The following is a 19441-nucleotide window of genomic DNA, read 5'->3' on the forward strand; positions in this document are numbered from 1 at the left end:
ATTGTGGAGGCTGTTCGACGCGGCGTCACTTTAATTCCGGCTGCAGAGTCGAAACTGGGCAGAACAACGTGCGTAGTGTACTGTGTTCTACTTTAGTCTTTAGATTTGTCCTGTTGCTCTTCCTTTCCTCTCTCCTCCCCTCCTCCCTATCTTCCATTTCTGTGTTGCTGTCACGTCCCTTCAGAAGAGTAGGCAGGCGTTGTGCCCCTTCCGGTGGCAGTTGCCAGCCTTCTCCTCGCTTTCCCTTTCCTGTTAATTGTGTATATGTGTATATGTGTTCAAAACAAATAATAATAATAAATGTCCTCGCTACAGTGTACAGAGGTGAGCGCTTGTAACTGCGCTACCTCACTTTTATCGCAGGCCGTTATCGTAGCAAGCCATTTTTTAATTTCCACCTCATAAGCTAGCTCAGGAGAGGACGACAAAGGCACTGCTACAGTTTCTAAGCACAACTGACAGACCGCTGTCCTGAATTGTTGCTCAATGTGCTGCACGTGATCATATACTGTGACAGTATGTGATGATTGTGGCTTGCTGTCATCGTGTCTGTGAGCCCTGAATCTCTCTCTCTCTCTCTCTCTCTCTCTACTTCTTTTCTCCCTTCCTCTCACCCGTTCTCCCATGAAAGGTAGCAAACCAAGCTTTTCCATTCCGATTAACCTGCCTGCTTATTCTTTTTTCGTCTCTCTCTCTCTCTCTCTCTCTCTCTCTCTGTCAACGACAACATAATTTTGAAAAACATCATAGTAGGGAATGTACTCCTGAGCATACTCGTCCTCCAAGCATGTTCGTGTCGAATTCGAATTATGGGCAAAGACCAACTTAAGCGCAATAAAGGATGACGGACGAGTAGAGAAAAACAGATGGGGTAGAGCGTCAGCTTCAACTGGCGCTTACTGCTCACACAATGGAATCTTTATACACTGAAGGTGTCGCAAAGGGGCAACATTTGTCTGTTTAAAGAACGTGCCTCTGCGACAAATGTGGTCCATTGGGGCCGTCTTCGCTGTGTAAAAATTCCGTTGTGTGAGCGGTAAACGCCCGTTGAAGTTAGCGCTCTGTCCCATCTCTTTATCTATTCCCATTCGACGTCTTTTATGGCGCTTAAGTTTGTCTTAGCTTTCAGAAAAATGAGCCAATAAGCCCAGTTGTCTTCGTTAACCCAACTACTGGAGTTAAGGTCCTAAAGAAACTGAGTTATGAAAGACGCCCGATTAAGTTCGAGCACCTAGGTTTCTTTAACGTCTACTTATACCAGTGTAGGTGACTGTCTCTCCTTTTCTTTCTCTTTTGATTTTTTGTGTCATTCTACTCCCACTAGAATACAGCCGGTGCGACGAGTAATCTACCCCGCAGCCTCGTGCTTAGCACCCCACCGCCACAGGCTCTGATTATTATTATTGTTATTATTACTATTGTTGTTGTTGTTGTTGTTGTTGTTGTTGTTGTTGTTGTTGTTGTTGTTTCACATGAAAACACGCATATACACTGGGGAAATAGGGAGATATGGAGAGAGCATGGTTGGAAAGCGCCACCGAGAGTGGCAAGACGTTTAAACAAGCAGTAAAATGAAGAAAAATAACATACAGGTTGCACCAGTTACATAAGAATGTAAAAACCAGAGAAAGAATTTTCTTCCCACTCAGCCACCATGGCGCATTCCAAGCATGTTGTTAGATGTAATGTGCAGAGATGGATGGCCGTAGACAAATAAAAGCCAGTATTATGCAGAAAAAAAGACATATATATATACTGTTGCCGTCAGATGTTGAGACAATAGCAGTTCCTGCTCAGAGCATGATATTGTATAAGTACACTTATGGGAAAGTAAACTGAATGTGCAACAGCTCATAGCCTTATGCTTGCGGTGCACATGTATTGGGGACGTGTGCCATGAAAACTTAGTGAATTTCTTATTTATGACATATTTTATTGTACTCATGGTCGCCGTTTGAATACCATAGTTTATAAGATTGAGTAGTCGATCCCAAATTTTGGAGTCAACTTGTCTGCTTTTCTGTTCTAGTTCTTCTTTTTTAATAAATGTGTCTTATATACTATTAGGCGCGCTGTATTTGGATACGAATTACCATGAGGAAAACTCAAGACGATACGCAGGAAGCGCGCTCCTCGTGTACCGGTTCAATTTTCCTGTGTCAACTATAGTGCCCCAAGACAGCGAACCTAAATGTCAGCAACGCACAACCAAATATCTATCAATTACCGCCTTTTCAAACGTATCTGTCCTTCTTCCTTTTATACAGCGGTTTGAACAGTTTCGTATAGCTACCTAGCTACGTTCACTTTCCCGCCGTGCATTTTATGCCATCACAGAGTGAGTCCATCACAGATGAGGCCAATTTCTCAGCAGGCGAGAGGGAACTCCTGTCAGCAGCGCACTTGCTGCTGCGCTGGTTTCTCTCCCTCGGCAGTCATCTTGCGCATGGCGTCTTCGTCCAGTTCGACCATGCGTAGGCAGTTGTCGTCCCACACGGACGCGGCAGCGGCGGTCTCCTCCGCACGGGCGTCCGCTTCCCCGTACAAGTTGGTGACACGCTTGCTGTAGTAGGAGACCATCAGGTTGCTGAGGAGGCCAAGGCTCAGGAACGCTATGGTCACGCCGTGGAAGAGGATGCGCAGCTTGTCCGCGTCGTAGAACGAGCAGTTGCCTCGGTGGCCGCCGCGCTCGTCCCACACAATGCACGTCGCGTCGAACAGCGCGGAGTAGATCAGCGGGTACGGCACGGCGGCTGCGCATGATACAGACGAATCAGTAGAGCAGTAACATTTTTGGTAGACAGAAAATGGTGTGGGGAAATAAGGTGGCGTGCCCTACGGAGACCATCAGTGACACAAAATATTTCACTTGCATTGTTGCAGACAGACACAGAGGGCATATGGACACGTACGGACTGACGTAGCGACATGGACGGACGGAAGGATGGCACTCAAGTTCGACCTGAGTAGGATGGTACTCACCATTAACAATTCGCAGTGAGATTTCCCTTTTTTAACTTTGCCAGCCATACAAGAACACGTTTTAAGAGCCTCTTTTCTTGATACGCTAGTCAATTTTCTTTGCTCCGGAAAACTGCTAACTGCTCTACTGAAGTGAAGCTCTACTGCATTGAACGCGAAGAGAGGGGCCACCATAACACATAATGATGCACGTTCGACGCCTTCCTTTTTTTTCCTCCTCTGCAATGTAACTTCACACCCCTGTTGGTTTCACCACTAAATCTCATGAAACTGTCGTGGCTCAGACGAAGGCACGAATTAGCTTCGTATTTTTCTTTATGTGTGTATGTGTGTAAATAGAACATTATCTAGACATTAAGACTCAGGCCCCTGATGTGAAATTGAGATCAAAGTAATATCGTAAAACTAAAGACATCGCCTGAATCACTGGACAGCGCACATTGAAAGCATACCAACCTAGCAGATTAAATGCCGCTCCAATCATTCCTACTGCAAGGCCTTTGTCCGCTGGATCAACGCATCTAGAACAGAAATAAATCTCAGTCAGTCAGTTTTCGACAATCGTTTTTACCAGCAACAATAGACACAACAGTCTGTTCGATAAGCTTTGGTAAAAAATTATGCAGATCCTGGCCACATTTTGTAATCTATCGGAACTGAAGCTTTCGTGATGTGCGTAATTAAATGCTGTACAATTGAATATTTTACGCGCAGCGTTTTGCTCCATGCCCATTACGAGCCCGTCAGCGAAGGTGTGAAGAAGCGGAGACCATGTGACTGCTAACTACATTGTCTCAGCGAACGGCCCACTTTTCTATGGCACCATATACAGGGTCAACGCATCTACTAGAAGAGGTCGATTCTGGAGATAGTGCAATAGCAAACTTATTTTGTCAGAGGCCGACCAAGGAGGTGAGCCAAACCACGGGAAAGTAGGCGTACAGAAGGTTGGTTTATTGAAGGAATTCTGCTCTTGATTACGTATTTTGTTTGCAGTTATCACAATTACGTACTATTTGTTGCTGTTTCACTGTGTCAGAAAACGAGGCCAGCAGCCGGCCTTGTAGTGCCATTAAATATGGAAGTGCTGTCCTGTGTAGGAGCTATTCGGCAGCACAGCTGCAGCACTGCAGTAGTCAGCAGCAGCAACAACGGGAAAGTCGAAGGGCAGAGGCAAGAAAGCTTCGCTTTAAAATTCTACTCTTTTGACTCATCTGTACGTTTTTTGAACGTCCACTTACAGGATAGCGCAGTCTGCCCTCCACTAACTGCGAGTCTGTCACGTGATAAGCTTTTAAGTTATGCACACCCGCATAGGAGGGTGTTTTGTCGCCTCTCTTCGGAAGCTTGCAATGATTACGAGTCACAGTGGCATATTTAAAAGACCTCGTAATCAACGAAGCCTCAAATCAAACTTTTATCAGTCCAGATGATGAGAACAAGCACTCTGACCTGAAACTGACAATCACTCCTCCGACCCTCGGTAGTTGTGCCAAGAGTTTGCTGACGCTGGTCAGGGCGACAAGGATGAAAAGGCTGTCGCATCCGAATTCACAGAAGCCGTCCGTCACCACAGCATCTTCAGTGGTGCTGTTGTTCATCAGACAGCTGCAGTGCATTGTTCCCTGTGCGAAAAAGACTTTCGTGTTTCTACGTGCGCGGTTGTCATCGACACAAAACGATATCAAGATATGTCAGCGCAAGAATGTAGATGTTGAGCAGCGTGACCGTACAAGATGGTGGATAATAAAAAGCTATCAAAAAGTGCTTTTCATAAAGGGCTGTATGCTGAAACGCGCAGATGTGCCTATGCCAATACAAAGTTATGTCGACACATTGTACTGAATAGATGACGTCTCGTTCGAGATTTGTCAAGCTCTAAAATGCGTATTTCAATAAAAAGCATGTTTCAGCATAACTGCTTGTTCCTAGATCATCACGAAATTATATCTTTCTTCGTTTATATCTTTAATGTGACGCCATCAGCGACTTTTAAGGCCATCTGACACGTAATGAAATACTGCCAACAAACTATCAAACAAATATCACTAGTGGTATCGAAAATTCAACCTGAATAACTGTCCATGTCTCGTAGAATCTTCACTTTGATAATGTTTCCATTTCAAATTTATTTCCCATTTTGGTATGAATGGAACGTGCAATATAAAGCAAACGACACGCAGCGGCCCATTTTCTATGGTAAGGTCTGCGTGTTGGCGCGCATTTTCTTTCCGGATATACATTTTTTTTCGATGAAGTGGTAAGATGAAACAATTGCGGTAAATTGACAAGTTTCACGCTAGCACGCCAACTGAGCCCCAGTTGCGTTCCGTGGTTGTCAAGCAACCTGTATCTGCTTTGTCTTTAGTGACTGGGGCTTTCTTTTACCTATACCTGCCTGCTGACACTTACTATCGGCTTACACAACAGTGGGATGGAAGATTTCCGCGAGCAAGCACGCGCGCCGCAGTGAAGCGAACCGGCGTGTTTTTAACCCGACAAATGAAAGAGAAGCTCGCCCCGACTTTGCTTACAAAATGTATCTTCTAGGTTCAATGGCTACCGGAAAATATGTAAGGTGGGTTCAGCGGGAGTCTCTCTAATAAGTAATATTATATGTTTTCTCGGTAAGAACGCCTCATGGAAACTGACTCACTACGGCTGGCACTTTACAGAGATACACTTCGTGTGTATGCCCATGTAACGGCTGGCAACCTTACGGCAATGTGTAGAGTTCCCGACCTATGCCAGGAAGCCATCTAAAGTCGCCTGTGCTAGAAACGAGCTGTCAGTACGTCCTGCGTACGAGACGCTATCTTTTCTAATACTGCCCAGCCCTTTTATGTTTAGTTGCTATACGCATCGTCCAAGGCAGTTTCCCTTCTGCCGCTACTAATAACAATGAAAAATGCCTAGAGATACTGCCACCATGTGGCCAGCCGCATGTGTGGTAATGTACAAAGAGTGGCAAGAGAGCAAGGCGCCAGAATGACCGAGAAAAAATTGACACAGAACGAAACCCTAAAGAGCGCGTGTGATCTGTCGACAGGCGGCAGCCTTCCAAGTCAGTGAGCATGAGCGTCCCGCTCGCACTCGAGTTCTCGCGTCGCGGATTTATCAGTCAAGCTATTCGAGTAGCGGAGCCACTCGATCACAACAGCCTGTCTCCTCAGCTCACCTTTAGCTCTCCCCCACCCCGGCCCCCCTTTGGCGGATCCCTCAGAGCAACAGGAACCAACGGCTCCTAGCATCGAAAGTAGGGGAAAATAAATGAAGTGCTCTCAGGTGGGCGCCATTATCTTCTCGCGGTAGGAAAACAGGTCTTAAACTGACATGCTAATATACTTTTTAAAGCAAAGCTTTCATTGCCTCTTCCTTCGACTTTCCCACTGCTGCTGCTGTCTTGTACATCGCGATGGGTGGTGGTTCAGAGCATGTGTATACATGACAGGAGAGAATCAGAGAGGAAAGGCGACGCGAATAACTCGTATAGACCCCACCTCGTTGAATGTGCACAATGCCCTTTGGAGCTCTCTGGGCGTCGCCACATTTGCTTCTTGACAGCTGTAATTATCCGTGACCGCCCTCAAAAGCATTGCAGGAACTGCAGCGCTTCCCTTTCTACTAACGCGCGTATAGAAACGTGGAACGTAGAGAGAACTGTTGGGAGGGGAAGAGGCAGTTTCCATACAAGGAAGGGTGTGGTGGTGGAAGTTGACGTGAGAAGGCAAGGAAACCCTACTACTATATGACAGTGGTTGCGGGGAAACCGATAAGCTTAAGTTCAAGGTAAGGTACAGTACGTTCCTGCTATTTCTGAAAAATAAACACCATAAAAATATGTCAAGCTGACAAATTACGCAGGGCGTGCAGAAGCAGAGCCACATGAATTAAAACGCACCACAGGGTCCAGATAACACTACGGAAGCGGTCGACCATCAAATCAACACTTTAGTGCCCGCTGTGGTAGCCTTGCGGCTATGGTATTTCTAGAGGTCGCAGATTTGATCCCGACCGCGGCAGCTGCATTTCGATGGGGGCGACATGGAAAGCGCACGTGCACTTCGATTTTTGGACACATTAATGAACATCACGGTGTCAAAATTAATCTGGAGTCCGCCACTACGGCGTGCGCCATAATCCAATTGTGGTTTCGGCACGTACAGCCCCATAGTCCAATTCAAGTTTAATACTTCTGCCACGGTGCGATGGGTCATGTGAGGCAATGACAATGCTCAAACCTCTCAGAGGTTATGAAATATGGCGTACAACAACGGCTCAAGCAAACACCTCTCCCTGTGTGTTCTGTGCACTACGCCGACAAACAGCAGTAGTGCACGCAAGGTAACGTTTAACATCAACTTACCGCTCTCGTGCCAGACTAAACGTTGAATAACTTAAGCTTTCGCCGTCAACATCACCGCTAATTATCGTCAATCACAGCAACCAGCGAAGAAAACTTCACTTACATTGATTTCCGCAGTGCGTGGGATCTGTATAATTTTTTTTATAATCACTATCCAGCTTTATAACACAGCATGTTATAAAGCCTATCAGGTTTTGTATGGCCTTCTACATTGCAGTGTATCCCTGCTGCCACAGTGAGACGCTTCGTAATGTCTAAGACCGTGCTTTTGGCGTGCTGCGACGTCACCGCTCACTCTTAGACGAAAGGAATGCACTGTGCACAAGATTAAGTATGCCGAAAACGGCGGTTTTGTTCGCGTTTCAATTTATAGTGTCAATAGCATGGATTGTCGAAAGCCGATTACAAGACAATTGTGGGCGTCAGCTTATCATAGTAGTAATAACGATCCAGCGGTTGGCGGAATCGACCGACGACGTCTTCGCCCTAATTTCGTCAACACAACGCACCTCTAAACCAGCGCACAGAAACCTGGTTGTCACTCGGCTTTTAACTAAACCGCGACCACAAACTGTGAGAGGTATGCTGCTACCGTCGTTGTCCGTGCGCCTTGTTCAGTTTCTCCCATGCGGAACTATGGTGCGCCTCATCAGGGCCCGTGTACGGAAAGCAAGTTTGCACGTTAGAAGCATTCTCGTATAAAGGTGGCGGCCAATCCTAATGGGCACGAATTTCTGCGAACAAAACGTTTCTTTTTTTTTTATTTTCTTGTCTTGGCTCTATCAGATAGCTGACGTCAGTCCCCATATTATCGCTTGATCACTTTTAGCGAGATCGCTCGCATGCTCGTTCATTCGCTTGACCACTAACACAATGTCCGTCCCTCTGGTGAGGAGTCGCATTGTCGTCATTACGTAGTGCATTACTGCAATTCCAAGACATGATTTGCTCTCCAGTGATCTGAGCAAGCTTTGAGCGTCGATACGGACATCCACCACCAATAACCATGATGGAGTAGAGCAAGAAGGGGTGCCTCGGTGGTCCTTTTTCCATTAGAATATCAAGTTGTCTTCGGGTTTATATGTACCACAGCACAGTACGAAATCTTAACAGACACTACGAGCCACCACCGTTGCATTTGTCATTACGTTTTATGTGGCACTAAAATGGGTGAGGTGACACCGTTATAATATGGTATTGTAAGAAACATATAATTAGTAACAAAGCAGAACGACAAGGGTTTCGAACTTATTAAACCTCAAATAGACTATCCGCCCGTTGCTGAACGTGGCAGACAGAACCAGAAGCCCTGGGCCTACATTGCGTTGTTTATTTTTTTCTGGCTGCGAATTTCTTTTTTACTTGTTTGGATTACATGACAGTGAGCTTTACCATGCGTTCTCTTAAGAAAGGATCACTGCCTTCACGCAAGCTTAATTCCAATATTACTAAATTTTCTGAGTGGTATTCATGCTGTAGGCAAAGACCTCACTAAACTTCAAACGCAGATTCCGCTATTTCACAATGTCTTGGTAGGCTACAGCAAAACTAAATAAAGAAATCAGCAAAAAACAGAGACTCCACACTTGTCTTTAGATGTATGTAAGAAACTCCTCTGTCGTATCTAATGCCTGGCAGCAGCGCAACAAACCAGCAAGACACATCGAGAGATAATTGCTTATCTTCGTACACGTGCCTGGCAAGGAAGAAACGCAAGGGGCCCCTCAAGTGAAACCTGAAGTACTACAGGTGCCACCCAAAAGCAGCGTTAGCTGTCCCGAATATATATGGCCTTATTGTTCGACATGTTTGTTCTTGTCAGCGCACCGATGCCGACTTTCCTAGTCTTCTCGGCCGGACAGCGAACTACGACATCAAATGCTTAGCCGAAAAAAAGTCCAAGACAGCGAAATCTGCAGAAGCTCGTGCTTAAAAAGTTTTGCTTACATTTCTGTCTTGGGAGCAGCCAGCTGCGCAAGGCGAAAAATACGTCGCTTTTTCTAAAACGTGGCACACTGGCTGAAAGGAACTGCCTGTACAGCCACAGTCTTTGTTGCAGTCGTTGGTTATAGACAGACTGAAATGTAGAAGAAATCGAACATAGTGCGTGCTGTTAAAATCACGTACTGAATTGACGCCTTTTCTCATTACTTAATGAACAGTCATCGGCGATAAGCGATGGCAGCATATATAACATCATAAAAATGTAGAAGCTCAACAAAGAAGAGCAACATTGCGTAGATCACAAATGCTTTTCTATGTGCTACTACTGGCGTGAAAAGTTTTCTGGGAGCAGGATTTACGAAATAAGTATTTCTTATTTTCCGGGAATCACGAATGAACATCATAAAAGCAAAGCCTGCAATCCATAGTAGCTGCCTGCATATTATATGCTACAAAAACTGTATTTCATTCTTTCAGGCACTACATGCCGGAACTGAGCGCAAATTTAGCCTTTCTTTTCATGGAATCTGCACCCTGCAGACGTTTAAGACCGACTGACATTTGCATAGAAGGAGTGAAGTTGAACACGAGCAGCTGTGGTCCTTTTTATTTTACAAATAGGTCCTTCACTCAACGAGAACAGCTGAGCTTCACAATTTTTTTGTCTTGGCGTTGAATGCCGATAAATAATACCGCAACAATGGGCGGTATGCCCATAAGGCACTAACAAGCTTCTAAATTCTGAACGCGTACGGATGGGCTAGTTGGTAGATCATGACTTAGTTATAAGCAGCGCACTTGAAAAAAAAAAGACGTGTCTTTGTTTGTGCCTGTATCCGTCTCTGTCCGTGTTCCCATGCAGACAGCCTAACGGGACAACCTAATCCGGCATAGCAAGCAACTGCTGAAAGCAGCCACATATTGGGAGAGAAAAAAAAACAATTTTAAGTTCACATGGTAGACTCATAGCTAAGGGCTCATGCGAAAATGTGTTGGAGCACGCGCAGTGCATGTGCATGAAGTCTATATGGCCTTGCCCGGTTTCAGCTAAACTGAACTGTATGTCATATTTCGTTCATTCAAGAATGAAATATACGATGGCTGCCATTACATGCCAAGCGACATGAGCGTGGTGTCTAATTCACGATCGAGTGCACTAACGTGTCTTCATTTATATGCAAGGCAGGGAAAAAAATGTTCTGCCTCGGGGAATTCCTTTTTGAATTTTTGTTTCTGTTTTGTTACCATTATGCTTACATAAACATGGAGTACTGCTGAATGTGACAGTTTTATACTGACAGGTTGCCTGACGTATTATCTAAATAGAGGGGAAGGTCAGGGAGGCGGTGTTTCTACACGAATCGAAGCATGTATGAAGTTTGTCTGATTATGAAATAACGCCTGAGTCTGAGTATGAAATAATTTTCTTACCGATGAACGATACACTATTTACTGTCTGTTACCGGCCACCAAATGGCAATTCTTCAAATTTCTTGGAGTTTTACGACCAATTCCTTGCAAGTGTGGCTGAGGCAAAGTATGTATTACTATATGCAGGGGATCTTAATATTGATATGGGCAGCAACTATGCAACTACAACAAATTGTAGAAACATAATTTAATCCAACGAATTCTTTAAGATAATCAGCCAACCAACAAGAATAACAACCCAGTCACATTCTGAGTTGAGCCTATTCTTTACAAACTTGTCCCACTATTGCACGAAAACGGACGTTGAATTTTGTCATATCAGCGATCACTTACACGCCTTCCTGTGTTCAGAGAAAAACCGCACGCGCACGTGTGCATCCCCGGTCATAACTTATGTCATTCATAGCCGCAGCTCTCAGTTCCTCTCGCGAAGCAATAATAAAAACTGGCTGAGAAGTACTTCTTAGGACAAGTAGTGCGGAAGAATCGTGTGACTTATTCGTTGAAACATTTAAGCACCTGTAAGAGATTCACTTCCCAATAAAAGTACGTGAAGAAAATCGAAAAATGCTCAAAGTATAGGTAAAAGCCGAGCTGCCCAACGAGATTAAAAGAAAGGACCAGTTACGTTTGAATTTTATAGCTTTTCGTAACCCAGCCGGCCTAGGTGCTTTCAATCACGGCAGAAATAAATTAACTAAAGAACTCCGGTTAGCACGAAAAGAATACTGTTCATCTTCTTTTTTGTCTATTAATATGGGACGACCCGGGGTATTGTGGAACCAATAGAATACTTTACGTCATACCAACCAGGAAGCTGAGTAACATTTTAAGATGAAGCTTTAGCTCGGGGGCTCCCATCTAAAAATATGGGAAATGCGAAATCGTTTTTCTCGGTAACCACTGCAGCACATTTGGTGAGGTTTGTTGCGTCCAAAAGAAAAAGTTACAATTTATTGACTGTTGGTTGCGAATTTTTTATTCGTGTCTTTAATTTTTAAAGCTTATTCTTGACAACCAAAGCATCATGTTTACAACTTTCTAACTCAGCAATGAAAAATGCTATTACAAAAAAATACAAATTATGGGGTTCTACGTGCTAAAACCACCAGCTGATCATGAGGCACGCCGTAGTGGGGGACTCCGGAAGTTTCGACCACCTGGGGTTTTTTAACGTGCACCTAAATCTAACTAGAACGGTGTTTTCGCATTTTGTTCCCATCGAAATGCGGACGCCGTGGCCGGGATTCGATCCCGCGAACTCGTGCTTAGCAGCCCAACACCATAGCCACTAAGCAACCACGGCGAGTAACGGTAATGTACTATTTTAAGTTGCACGTAATGGGGGGGGGGGGGGGGGGGGGCACATCCAAAACGGACAAAATTGATACATTGCACATGGCTCTTAAAAAGCGAGTCACACATGAGCCGATCTTGCGCAAACCTCTTGAAAACAATGTAACAAATTGAGGTAAGATATAAATTTACCTATCACTTTTGTCCGCTTTGGATGCTCCAATAGATGCACTTAACAGAACTGCGATATCTGTTCCTGGTGCAGAGCTGCGAATTTGTTTTATATTATTCACATTTCCTTACTACATTCAGACGTAACATATTAGCCTACTATGTACAAGCACAAAGTAAAACGTGCAAAGTAATACACATAATGCAAGAACGATTCATTCGGTATGCTTATATTACCTCTTTTGGGACACCAACTGCTAATTTATTCTTCACTGCTCGTGTCATCAGAATGCATTAGTTTACCACTATATGTTACATGTGCGATGTAGAATTAAAACAGAAAAGCTTAAACAATTTATCACCAATTTCATGCTCAGGAAAGAAACAACAAGGTTATGAGACAAGGAGAGACGAAATATGGAAGGTACTAACGATTTGTTTAAACTCAGGAAGGCAATGCTTGTGCTGTATGTTGCCATGTCTTCTCAATCGTTATGAATGCAATAATTTTGTTTCGTTTTCCTTCTCTTCATGCAAGTTACATTCGAAATTTCTAAACGCGAGAACATAATTTGATAACGTAGATACTCTCAGCGTTGTGTTATGATATTTGTTACCTTTTTACATTACCGATGTGATCTCTAATTATGTGTTCATTTTTATGGGACGTCTAATGATGTCTGTCCTACTGTGAATTCTTGTAATGGGGGCAGCGGGCTCGTCAAGCTGCTGAAGGGCAGCTTTTATCCACAGTTCCTGTGTGTTCAAATAGAAGAAACAAGATTGATTGATTGATTGATTGATTGATTGATTGATTGATTGATTGATTGATTGATTGATTGATTGATTGATTGATTGATTGATTGATTGATTGATTGATTTGTGTCCATGTCCATGTGCGTGGGGCCCGAGCCATTTTGATCTATCATGGAGAGGTAACGACGAATAAGAAATAAAAACCGATTGGAATATTTTTACGTTATTTCGGTCCAAGTTTTCGAATGTTACACGCCACATTGAGAGAATCTGGCGTGCGACCGATGCCGAAGTGAGAAAGAGCTACGCATCACCAACAATTATTTCAACAGTATGTATTCACTTCTATGCAGACTACATACCTGTTAGAAGTGCTCATGCTGGTTCCAGCAAGCTGCCAGCCCGAACAGGAAAGGGACATGCCAGCAATGAGGAAGCTGATTTCAATAAGGTCACTGGCTGCCTCCATGAGGGCTATGGTACGGGCCTTAGGTTTTAAGAATCTGATCATAAGACCACCGAGAAACATTCCCAGCATCATGGCCAGAATCTTTGTCGGACCTGTCCTAACACGAAAAAAAAAAACAGAACAGTTAGTCTTGATTATTTATTTGATTTATTACATTTTTGTTAACTTCTCAAGTCTGTTCATTACTACAATAAGCTGTGCTGTAAGCCGCAGAAGGTATCAGCCTCACAGTAGGTGTAGAAATGTTTCAGATGCTAAAATTTGAACGTTTCACATCACTTTTTTAATCAATACAACAAATGCAAACTTACGCCATATAATGTGATATGTAAGCATAAAAGCTAAAATTGCAAATCCAGCTAGTATGAAAAATATCATCAATGTATTGATGTGTAGTACGTAAGTGTGATTCTAGCACAGATACGAGGTAAACGTGCAATATTCTATTTTAGTGCAATCCGAGCAAGAAAACTCAAAGGAAGGAAGCATTTTCAAAAAAGCACGAAAAGATATTGCATCGTACCCTTCTATTGCACGTTCCTTACATGAATAAAACTGAACTTCATGATGTTTTGTGATGGGTTAACCTTAGCCATTGTCGAATATCCGCTAAAACATTCATGCGTGCCAAAAAAACTTAATCGCGCGTTGCGTAATCACAGGAACATCTCAACTATTTTCTTTTTTTTTTCCTTTCTTCTTTGGTGAAAGGTAGGGGGAGGAAGGCCGGGACGATGACTTAATAGTTACTCGCCTGTAAAAAGGCTTGCATTTGAAGCCGACACCCGGTAGTGTATTTCGACGTACTTAGGGAACATAGTAATGTAGCCCCCAATACCGTTGTAGACAAACATCATGGTTGCAATCTTCCACATGAGGACAGGATTTTTGCATAGCCTTGCGAATGACCGCCGGAATTCTGCGCATAAACGTGAAATGCGGGCAAATGGGAGTAAAATAAACATTTAGAGAACAAACATATCTTGTACATATACGGCAGTATGTCTGTGTATAGTATATATGCAGTGGATCAATACATTGCCAGAATTAGACGCAGCGGCTTTTAGTACATACCAGATTGTTCAAAAGTAAATCGCGAATATAAGTCAGGTCTTTGCATTGACCTAGTAACTATTCAAGACATGGTTACGAGTGTGCAAACAACGGAACAACATTTCGACAACAGAACTGATCTTCGTCAGGCCATGACGAAGGCAAGTGTCCATGTCAAAACCGTTAGCTCCCGGCTAAAGCTATCATTGTTTGCCTACTGCAGCGGAAATAACGAATCAATCTTTCGTTATACATATAAGTTCGCTGTAGAAGAATTCGTTGTATAGGTGCTTGACAGTATATCCCTATCTGAGCAAAGAAAATCTCAAAGAAAACAAGCGTTTCCAGAAAATCGGGGGGAAAACATTGTACAGTACTGTTCACAGGGCACATTTCTTAATTTAATGAAACTTCGTGATGTTTCTATGATGGGTTAACTTTAGCGAATTTCATGACGAAAACATGCAAAACAATGCGTTCCCTTCTCTTATATTCGCGAATCTTCAAGCGTCTATTTTACGGGGAACCCGCTGTTTTGTTTGGATTAGAACTCAAAGTTGAAATAAGAAAGAACATGCATGGGGTTTCATACTGAATGACACGAGTGCCCTGACTACAAATATGCATGTTAACTAGAACAAAAATACGTTCACAGCGGATACACGCAACACTTGGGGAGCTACCTGAAGGCTAGTTGCTGAAAGCTACTTGGCCTTCCGTTCAGTGGACATGTTATTAGCGTCTACGTTAGATATGCGTCCATTGCGAACTCCATTTTGTGTTGTCCAACACGTGGTTAGGAAAATACCAGCTGATCCAAACCCGTTTCATTTTCACTTGTCGGACTTAAAAGCTAGGTGCCTCACTGTCTGCTAGCTAGAGTAAGACTGCTAGCTGGAGCATGTGTAGACCAGGACTCTACCTGCAAAATCACCGGCGACTTTTTCTCTGAAAGTGTCAGGTGTCAACTCCGAAGAGGAAGCCTTCTGCATCTCTTGCTTGTCGAGCGAGCGTGACTGTCGCCTTATGTGTTTTGGGAAGAGTGACATGGGCAGCGAAACGATGACAAGTGATACACCCCACAGGATAAATCCCAGCCACCACGCTCCAATCCACTTCGGATGTTTTGCTGTGATGCTTGGAGTCTCTAGAAGACAAAAGACAAATTGTTTAATCACGTTCCAACTAATTCTTCATTAAAAGGCCGTGAGATAGCCAAACTCAAAGCTATCATCCATTCATTCATTCGTTTGCTGTTATTCAATGAACTACGACTATTTGCTATAGAACGTAAACATCCATGCTTGCATGTGGGGGATGCCACAAAATATGCTCGCGTAACGAATCGTATGGCTATCTCGTAAGGACTAAGCAAGTTTTCATAGTGAATAAAGACGAAAGTATGAATGCAGACGGAACTGCAGTTCAGTGCAAATCAGTGGCAAATAATCTCGTCAAACTCATCGGCCAGAGAGAACTGTGAACAATACAAAAGAAGATTTTACGGGACCCACATCTCGGTACTCGTTCTTACACTAGCGAGGCCATTTTGTCATCAATTACTAAAGGCATGTCAGCATATAGGCTTTAAATGTTCAGAAGAAAGACTCAAATAATTGTCTCGGTATCGATAGAAAATTCCAGGTGCTTACCAAACGGGGACTCGTAAATCCGGAGACACACCGATGCCATAACATACCCAAGCATAGGGCCCAGAAATCGGAGTGAGAACACAAAGCCTGGAATGTAAAAAAAAAATATGAAACGAGGTAATTCACCACAAGACTAATTTTGCTCATTTGGGAAATGTTCGTTAGAAAAAGCTCGGAATACTTTGGAGCTGAGAAAACAGAAAAAGAAACTCCCGTGTCCTTCAGAAGGCTATCGCTTCTCACTGTTACTTCGCTCTGTTTTGTTCACGATATTTTTTTAGAAAAAGTAAGACATACGTTCTCGAAGTACATGGCGGCCAAAGCAGTCACGCCTGCTTCTACGAGGTCAGCAAATAAAATACTACACATAGAGTACCATTGACGACCTAAATGCTTATGTAAAAGGGAGGAAAGCAAGCAGACTTCGTCGACAGAGCATACCAGTTCGGTGGGAAGTTAAATTGATCATAAAAGTATTTTACGTGTAAAATCATTGGAAATACATGTGATTGATTTTCTAGAAACATTTCGTAAACTGTGCAGCCCCATAAGTAGTAACTTGTCATGAACAAACACATAATTGTTTTTAAATATCATAAGATACATTATATACAAGGATTGAGATAAAGTTTTTCTTTTAATGTTGTCTGCAGAACTTCCCAAAATGAAATAGCATCCCTGTGGCTAATAAAAGAGTGTTCAATAGTTTCTCCCGAAGACGTTGCTCCACATAAGCTACTAGGCATACCCAATGCACGAAAACCCTCTCGAGTGTTTTACTGCACGCTACGAGTTTAGTTTTCACGCTGCCTTACAAATCAAATATGTAGCGAAGCTTAGAATATTCAGCATTATGCAAGAATCAACTCACTAAAATAGACGATCGAATCAGTCTTCTTAGCGTTGTCGTCCGTGTAGGTTGTGCCTGATATGTAGAAAGCTGCTCCACCGAAGCCGTTCAAGAAATTCGCAAGGAAGAGAATGCACACGGCAAGTATGGCACTGGCAGCTGGTGATTGGTCGCGAGCCACAGCTGCTTCATTGCTATCCGTACTGCTGCAGAACTCCTTCCTAGAATCCGCGATCACCTGGTACGCTTGTTCCTCTCCTTGGAGAGCCGGTTGTCCTTGAGAGTCACCGATGAAACCGGGTCCGTAGATGAAATATGGCAGGGCCGCTAGCACGCAGCCCAGGACAGACATTGAGACAGAGAACGTTATCATCCTGGGTCTACTCACTTTACGGGCATAGTAACCAATCAAAAGGCTGGCGAACAGAGAACTCACATTGTCCGCGATCAGTATGACGCTGAACATTTTACCGGTGAGTGCGAACTTGCGTTCTATGGTTGTTATGCAGCCGTTGAGGTAGGCCTTGAGAGCTCCCTGGAACACGCCGTAGACGATGTAGCACACTAGGAAGTACTGAGTTCTCGCAAATCGCTGCATCCATCGTGGCCTGTAATTAAAGATTCCGCACAGGTAGTCGGGGTCGGCTTCTTCGGCTTTTGTGGTAGCGTCCGACGTCGGGAGCGGTTGAAATTTTGCACTTTTTGAAGGCATGTTTTCAACGGAAATTTTCTAACCGGCGGGAAAGTGAGTACCCGGTGAACTGGCAAGTCGCAACGCGCTAGGCAACGGAAGCAGGTTTTTCTTTCAAGTGCTCTCATCACGCCGATGTGCATGCATGTTCTGATAAAGCGAAAAGGACTTGTATCGGCTTGATAACGCCAGAAACCTCCGACTCCGCAGAGCCTTGTTTTTGGAGTTGGCACAGCAGGCAAGGTGTTATCTACAGAGGGCGTCATAAGGCCTTCGGGTAGCTTGTGAAGGAAACGTATTCGTTGACCATCGATTTCGTGTGCACGTGACTAAGGAAATGGTCAGTGGCAGTCCTTCTGCTCGCAGAAGTGAATGTTGAGTTCTGTAACGTCAGTTTTTGTGAAATATATATTTTGCTGGACATAGATGTCTTGAAGAAATTATGAGTTGGTAAGGAGGCCGCTTAGCTTTATTGATGAAATACGTGGAACAAATGACGGAGAGGGAGAAAGACTCAACATCACTTCAATTTCCTTCTCTCTGCTTATCAAGAAAGAATCGTCCTATTTCTGCTACACACATAAGTTTGCACGGAAACCGCCCATTCGAACAAGGTTTTTCAGTGTACCAATACGTAATGGCATCGGCTGAGATTTGTTAGAGTATACAGAGACAAAATTTCGAAATTGAAATAACTTGCGAGATTAACTTCCGAGTACACACACAATATCTGCGAGATATCAGTAGCAAGTGTAGCTTGAAACAAATTTATATTCAATTTTAAAGTACGCGAGGGCAGTCAACCGCAATGTGCGGCACCTCCTGACATCGACATCAATGTGCTGTAGCTTGTAAATATTTCAGACCAAAACAACAACAACAACGTTACGTCAAAAGTTTCGTTACAAGTTTGCACACCGTTCACAGAGCAGACCGTGCTGTTTTCTCTCTTGCTCGTCCCAGGACTGGGACTATATTTCTGCGCCACTGCACAGGCTGCGCTGCGTCTTGCTCGCATTCATATGCAGGCTCCAATGATCCTCAAAGTATGCAGGATCATCAGCTGGTCGCTCGTGGCGAAACGGTATCCATGGTGTGCTTGTGCGTTTTTCTTTTAAAAACGCAGAAAATTTTAGTTTATGCTAACTACTGCTTCGTTCTTATTGAGCTCTTGTGGGGAAATCGTATGTTACGTACGGTACGGATGGTTCAGTATTGTCGGCGAGAACTTGGAGTGGCGCCCTCTCGCGAGCGACGTCACGCCAGGACGCCGCTCTCTCCGGCTCGCTCGGCTGCCGCGCGCGCTCGTTCCCTTCGTGTTTGATTGGGCGTGGGTGGCTCGAGCCGTACTTATTGAAGGATATGTCGGTTTCTTTCTGCTACCATGCCTGAACCACAGTTCCTACTTCAAAAGCGCGTGAGTCGAGAAAATTTGTAGCTTGGATATCGCAAGCTCTTAAGCGTTGAAGGGGTCTACTGGTTTTGCAATGCATCTATAAGCCGTGTCTGTCCATAAATTTTGCGTAAAAAATAATGCCTGTAAATTCAACACGCGAAGTTGTGTAGGATGCTTTGCTAAACACTTAACATTCCCTTAGTACTTAGCTATGAGAGACATTGCATTTTACATGAAAGAAAAATATTTGTATTTGGTGCCAGCATATTATCCATGTCAGAAAGACACTGCCCAGCGAAGCTGTCATCCTGATTGTTGCTACTCTGGTGAGTTGTTCTAGTAAAATATGGCCACTTTATTCATGCGTAAAAGAAAGAGTTAGGC

The 19441-nt window shown here is 43.8% G+C and overlaps 1 protein-coding gene across 1 annotated transcript; it reads right to left on the reverse strand.

Annotated features, from left to right (window-relative positions):
- Positions 1-1726: 1726 nt before the first annotated feature.
- Positions 1727-17782, reverse strand: LOC126521941 (solute carrier organic anion transporter family member 74D-like). The gene is made up of 9 exons (XM_050170686.3): positions 16992-17782; positions 16121-16207; positions 15391-15615; positions 14170-14334; positions 13309-13507; positions 9296-9425; positions 4435-4607; positions 3439-3503; positions 1727-2753 (listed from the first exon to the last, which is right to left on the reverse strand). The coding sequence occupies exons 1-9, from the start codon at positions 17680-17682 to the stop codon at positions 2392-2394; spliced, it is 2097 nt and encodes a 698-aa protein (XP_050026643.1). The 5' UTR covers positions 17683-17782; the 3' UTR covers positions 1727-2391.
- Between the last annotated feature and the right edge of the window lie 1659 nt (positions 17783-19441).

The sequence above is a fragment of the Dermacentor andersoni genome, chromosome 6 (assembly GCF_023375885.2).
Source record: "Dermacentor andersoni chromosome 6, qqDerAnde1_hic_scaffold, whole genome shotgun sequence".
Taxonomy (NCBI): Eukaryota; Metazoa; Arthropoda; class Arachnida; order Ixodida; family Ixodidae; genus Dermacentor; species Dermacentor andersoni.